General features: G+C 39.6%; 1 protein-coding gene across 1 annotated transcript in view; it reads right to left on the minus strand.

Annotated features, from left to right (window-relative positions):
* LOC104496173 (gamma-aminobutyric acid type B receptor subunit 2-like) overlaps positions 1-2021 on the minus strand; it is a gene marked incomplete at both ends in the record, with an annotated part of 114004 nt that extends 111983 nt beyond the window's left edge. The window contains one exon of the mRNA XM_010139254.1: positions 1920-2021. Coding sequence (XP_010137556.1) covers positions 1920-2021 — 102 coding nt within the window. The remainder of the gene's footprint in view (positions 1-1919) is intronic.
* Positions 2022-7088: the final 5067 nt, after the last annotated feature.

A 7088-nucleotide genomic window follows, 5' to 3' on the forward strand; every position in this document is an offset into this window, starting at 1 on the left:
GAAATACCAGAAGGCTGTGCTGCCATTCAGTATGACCTGGACAGGCTGGAGAGCTGGGCAGAGAGAACCTAATGAAGTTCAACAAAGGCAAGTGTAGGGTCCTGCACCTGGGGAGGAAAAACCCCATGTCCCAGTACAGGTTAGAGGTTGAACTGCTGGAAAGCAGCTCCATGGAGGACCTGGGAGTCTTGGGGACAACAGGCTATGAGCCAGCAGCGTGCTCTTGTGGCTAAGGCCAATGGTTTCTTGGGGTCTATTCCAAAGAGTGTGACCACCAGGTTGGGGGAAGTCATCCTCTGCCTCTACTATGTCCTGGTGAGGCCGCTTCTGGACTCCTGTGGCCAGTTCTGGGCTTCCCAATCCAAGAGAGATAAGGAACTACAGGAGAGAATCCAGGGAACAGCTACGAAGATGCTTAAGGGACTGGAACATCTCTCTTACGAGGAAAGGCTGAGGTACAAGTGTCTGTTTAGCCTCGAGAAGACTGAGAGGGGATCTGATCAATGCTTATCAATATCTAAAAGTAGGGTGTCAGGAGGATGGGGCCAGACTCTTTCCAGTGGTGCCCAGTGACAGGACAAGGGGCAATGGGCACAAAATGGAACACAGGAAATTCCATCTGAACATGAGGAGAAACTTCTTTGAGGGTGGCAGAGCACTGGAACAGGCTGCCCAGAGAGATTGCGGAGTCTTCCTCTCTGGAATATTCAAAACCTGCCTGGACGCAATCCTGGTGTACATAAACCTGCTTTAGCAGGGGAGTTGGACTAGATGACCTCCAGAGGTCTCTTCCAACCCTGGCCATCCTGTGATTCTGTGATAACTTTCTGCAAATCATAACAGCTATTTCTGTATTGTATTTCATAATCATTAATTTAATTAAACTGTGTTTATGAAAATAAAAGGTATTTCATGTCTATTTGAATCACAGGTACAGTAAGCAAATACCAGTTTACATCCTGAAGTAAGGAATAAACATTTTTAGATTTGATAGCTAAGCTGTGCCTGACATATGTACCTAAGGACAAGTAACCCTATATTCCTGTAAAAGTAAGCAATTGCCTAGATAATTGCTTATTTATAGTTGGAGTAATTTGTATGGAAGAAGAAATTAAAAGATAACTTTAATATGTTATTCATTAGAGTCTTCTGGTCTTCCCTGCAAAACAAACAGCATGTTGTTGATGAACAGGAAGGCTAGAATCTCACTGTGTCTTTAAACCTTCAGCCTGAATAGACACATTTATGTGCATTTTTTTTCTTGTTATTACATCATCCATTGGTTTAAATAGCTCTGCCTTCAGTATTGTTAGTTTTCTGATGCCAGGGGTTAAAAACCTTGTCAAAAATGTGGACTTTACTGATAATGCAGTCTGGAGTCTTTTCAACCCCAGATAGGAAATGCAAACTGGCTTAGACTAGACAGACACCAATGGCTTCCTGTAAACATAATCTTTACCTGTTTAAAATGTAAACATTCAGGGTTGCATCGCTAGACTGCAGGAATAATAAAGCACACTTAGTTCACCATGCTTCAGACTTTTTCTAATTAGCTTCAGTAGTGGTTCAGTAGTAGATGCTCAATGCTTTTGCTACGTGATAATTTACCTTAAAAGGGTTCTGATTCCAAACCTCAAGAGCTTTCACACGTGTATCACTAAGACTAGATGTGTTTTAGGTGCAAACGCGAAGCCAGCAACAACTTGCTTTATATAGTGTCCCTATCAGGAACTATAAAAATATTTACTATATGCGTAGACATTCCTTGACTTAAGACCCTCAAAATGCCAATTTTTTACCTTATTATGCAATGGAACGTATGCAAATCTTGTTTTATTAACCTTCATCATTAGAAAAAAAAAATGAAATCAAAAGTCATGGAATAATCAACACTTTGTTCCTCAAACAGCAGCACATACCTTAAGCTTCTTTACACTTGTGCAAGGATCATTGGAGAAACTCTCGGTATCTGAAATCTCAATGTCTTCACCATACAGAACAGCAGTCAGATCATTCCTCACCTGTCAGAAGTTGAGAAAAAGGCAAACCAGTGAATTGAGATTCCGTGTGGAGGAAGCAGATGGACTATATTCATCACTGTAATGATTTCGACAATGATTTTTTTTTCCTATTTCTCCTAAAATGTGATCAAGGCACTAATCTTTTATGACCGTAATCTACTATCAATGTGTGTACTACATAAAGAGCTTTACTATGTGTGACCAAAAGTTCACAGTGGGCTCCCACTCTGCATCACGGGGTGGACGATCCTGGTATATTTCCAGCACTGTTAAGACCAAAAGCCAAAGTGGTATTTCTTGTAACCAAAGTGATGTTTGAGACTGTATAAAGAAAAAAGACTAATCAAGGAAACTCTTACACACTCTTGGTGTTGAGTGCTGATTTGAAACCACTGCCAGCTGGTCCTAGCATGAATCAGCAGAGGTTAGCTTACATTAGTGATGGATTGGTAAAGCTCAATGAACTCCTCTGCAACCTCTCCCTTTTTTAGAGACGTTGTATGGTTTGCTTAAAAGTGACACATGTACCACATACCAACAGATTTTTTTACCTGTTTTTTTTTTTTTTATAGTGGCAAGACTCTGTCCTCTTTGAGCTGCCTAATAGCACTAAGAAGCCAGAAATCCCAACAGATTTTTTTCCCTTTTTTTTTTTTTTTTATAGTGGCAAGACTCTGTCCTCTTTGAGCTGCCTAATAGCACTAAGAAGCCAGATAACATACAAAGCAAGCTGGTTAACATATTTAGGGGTTTTTTTTCATAGAACTATCTCAAGGTTCTCTGTCTTAATCACTGCTGGTTTTCCTCCAGCCACATGACTGCAAAAACAGTGTCACATTACTATTCCTAACAGATGAAAAAAAATAATTTTAATTGGACGTAACGTGGTTACAGACTGAAGAGAGCAGCACTCCAATATTAATTTTATAAAATTATAATCACATTCATTGTACTTATGGTCTTTTTTATTTATCTGAAAATATTTTATATACAGTGACATGGTCAAGTAAAGAAGAGGAAGTTGCACCTCTTCTTCAGGCCATGAACTTCTTCATTTGAATTGAAATAACCGTGAAGTTTATATAATGAAAAGACATTTTACCCATGTAAAAATAAGACCCACCTATTACTACATTTCCTCTGCTGAATTTCCTCATGTAAAGTAAAAGCACACAGTAAAAGCAAGGGGATGCAATGAGATATAAAAGGTCACAAGCGAGACTTCTCTGTTCTGCTAGCAGCTCTACTTCCAAGACAAACTCATCTGACAACTCAGCTGTCCAGACTTTCTGCAATATGTGTGTAAGCATTCCCCCAATCTCTGCATGCTGGTGGTTCTGTCGGGTGTATTTCATGCTTTTGTTTACCGTGCAACTAATATATTTTTTGGTATGCTGCTTAACTGGTTTAGATAGCAACACAGTTTTTGGTAAAAAGGAGGAACATTAAAACTATCTGTGTCCTTTTGCAAATTTCTTAAAGACAAAGAAGCATAATCTGATTTCTGCACTGTGGTAATTGATCCTTACACAGCATTCCACCTTTTTACTGTTCCCTTCAAGTTGGTTTTGTCAAGTTTCTTGGTTGACCAGTGAAGTACTTCCTGAAGATCATTACTACACTGGCTGCCTTAATTACTTCTTTCACGGCTTCTGCCTCAACTTACCACTTTTGGCCATGCTTTAAAATTATTGACACATTTTTACATTATGAACTTTTACAATGACTAAAATAAGTGGACATACAAGCAATTTTTTTATTAAAAATTATTTTATCTTACAGAAGCAACAGCCAGAATGGTCTGCCCATCAAGACTGAGTTATATAGCATTCACCCAGTATGAAAGTTCAATAAAAGTATCATATGTTACTGAGGAAAAAGTAAGATTTTCGATAGCTAACAGGACGGTCGTTTCCAAAGGCCTACGACATGTCACATGTTTCTATTTCATACTGTCCTAGTTTCTTCTGTAAAACAAGAGATTTTTTTAGCTGCAGTTTTGCCTTTCTGGTATCTTCTTGAATTTTCTTTTTTCTTTTTTTGAGCCATTTCTAGTCATTCTTTTAATGTGAGAAAGACTTGATAAACATTACTTAGCTGATCTGAGTAGCTGATTCACCAAATACTATTTGTTCAAATTAGACCATTATTATGAGAAAAATGATAAAAAATACACATTAAATATTACTAGACTAACACATATATAGGCTTCAGTGGAGGGCACAAGGCTGACACTTGATTATAAAAACCACACTTCCAACTGTCTACTGACTTGCTGCTTTTTCTTCCCTTCAGAACTTGTTCATGAAACCCACAACTGAGATATGCTATCGCATACAGTTTTTCTGAGCAACAATAAGACTATTTTTCTGAGCAACACTGGGAAATGTCTTTTTTTCTCCCTGCATCTCACCCCTGTTCCCACCCCCACCCCATCCCATCCGCTAGAAGTCCAACAGTGTGTGGCTTTCAGACCTCTTAGACTTTTCATTGAACTACAGATTACCTCCCAAAAGACACATTTTATTAGATTTGGTGCCAGAGAAGTTGGAAACCTTTTCCCTTCACTGCCACTATCATATATTGGATGCTTTTCAGATGCATCTGTTGTACAGATTTTGCCAAAAGGTGTTTCTTGCCGATTATCACAAGGCATTAGGACCTTTGTAAGAATTTACAAGGTTTATAATGCTTTTCTAGGATACAGTGCCTTTTTTCCCCTTTCAATGCTATGACCACTAGTCTGACACACCTCATCTTGTGCCTGGTCTGGGGGTATTTTCACTACATTTTCCAGTCTTTGCTTCCTGTTTCCATACTTGTATTCATCATCCTCAGGTTCTTTTCTTTCATTCTAAATATTCTAAATATCCCACAGAATTCAAACTTGTGGTTTTCTTCCTACAGGAAAGAATTTCTTCACTTTCAAATAAATTTAACTACAGAATCATCTGATTTGGATTTGGGTCCAACATCAGAATTTGCAAAGCCTCACCACCAGTTCTAGAGCTGCCAGTTCCTGTAGCAAATGTTGCAATTTTGGATTAAAATTTCTGAAACTCAGAATACAAAATGCTGCATGTTTTGTTTTAGCAGATGCTTGCGGTCCTGGAAAGCATAACATCAGCGGCACAAGCAGTTTTATCGCTCAGCAGTAATTGTTTCATTGCACCAACTCTGAGTAAAGAAAATTGTAAACTGCTGTACTTCAGCATGTTTATTGTGTAGAATAGGATTTCAACTGGAGGAAACAGCTGTAGAAAATAGTTACAAAACTGCACTAAACTCTGGTGGGGATCTGCAGTTCCTAAGTAAAGCTTGCACTAACTTATAATGCAGAATTAGTATAATTCTGTGTGGGTTTAGTCCCTTGTTAACAATTTAACTAAGGTTATCACTCTATGTCTGTTTCTATAAATTTTAGCATTTTGAAGACACCAACATTTCATTTTCCCAAAAGAGTAATTACCAGACCTGATCAATAAATCCAGAATTTTTCACAAACCATTGCTTAGAGAACCTGGTCCTTCACTCAGAAAAGAAAAAAAAACAAAAAAACAAACAACCCCCCCCCCCCCAAAACAGCGCTTTCACACTGCTCTGCATTCAAAGCTAGATGAAATCAATATTTCATTGTACTACATATTTAATAGATCTATGTGTGGTCAACCTCAAAAATTACTGAGGTGCACATATGTTTACCCAGGAGCAAGCTCCAAAAAATGAAGGGTTTGTATCATGTGTAAGGGACACAGCTGCATGAAGAAAAGGATGGCCCTTGTGTTTTTCAAGGACACAAGGGAAGATGGGGTGCAAGAGAACTGGCTTTTCCCCCTCATTCTGTCAGAGCTGTTCTGTCATACAGCTCACATGACTGAAATAAGATTTTAAAGCTTGCTATGTCAGGCTGTATCTCTTTTTTCTGTGAAGTGGATGGCAGCAATATTTGCCTATCCCATAGTTGTTTTATCAAATTCAATGATGTTTGAGAGGCAAACCACAAAAAAAAAAAAAAAAGTGACCCTGCACCTGTGAAAGAAGAAATACTCCTTTTGAGGAGCCAAGAACTTGCATTGCCAAAGACGACCTGATTCTTTAATTTCTAGCAAACCACGAGAGTAGATAGATAGAATGACTAAATGGGCTGTAAAAAAAAAAAAAGTCTAGATGAGACCAAATTGCTGCACTCTTGTGGTCTGTATCGGGAATGATGTGTGTAGGTTTAAGGAAAGGAAGTGATTGTTGGGGAGTGGCATGGGCCAGCTGCCCCATAAGGAAGAGGGATGGGGGTGCAGTAACACAGCTCCCAGACTGGGGACCTCACCAGCCAGCACCCCAGCAAGGGGGAGCAGGACAGACTTGGAGAAAACAGCCTGTTTCATCCATGAGACTACACATCCAGGCAAGTTCACGGTGATAAGGCAGGTCCAGAGTAAAGCTGGGAAGTCCATCTATGCATCTGGGACTGGGCTGGGTCTGGTGAAAGTAACTAGGGTCAGACATAGTGTTCTGATTGCTGAGCACATCTCTACTGACAAGACAGGTCTGAGGACAAGCCAGGATATGGGTCCAAACCAACAGGGTCCATACCAGACATGGCCATGATGGGTCAGGGACTGACAGCGCCAGGCTGAGCTGAAATGGCGTCCTGGGTCAAGGAGGGAGGGGGCAGCCTCAGGGGTCCGGTCAGGGGCAGAAAGTGCTTTTGGTGCTCTCAGAGACCTGACACTGCATTTTGGTCGTAGGCATGTTTTTTACTTCCTGTATACTCTCTGTACAATGTATGAATGATCCCCCTACCTCGCAAGGATACACATAGTGATTTTGTTTGGATAGTTTGTATTAAGGGGTCTCCACTGACTGGCAGTTCAAACTAGCTTTCAGATTATACGTTTAAAGACACAGTTCATTCATTTAATCCTAACTCTGACAGTTACAAAATAAATCAAATAATTTTTAGATTAATCATATTATTTTGCTTTTAACAGATATTTCTGATGACCTTTTGGTTCACTAAAGCTGCATGTAAGTACTGCAAGCTAAATCCTTGTTGTTCAGGGCAGTCTA

This window comes from Buceros rhinoceros, unplaced genomic scaffold, assembly GCF_000710305.1.
Source record: "Buceros rhinoceros silvestris isolate BGI_N320 unplaced genomic scaffold, ASM71030v1 scaffold4677, whole genome shotgun sequence".
In the NCBI taxonomy this organism is placed as follows: Eukaryota; Metazoa; Chordata; class Aves; order Bucerotiformes; family Bucerotidae; genus Buceros; species Buceros rhinoceros.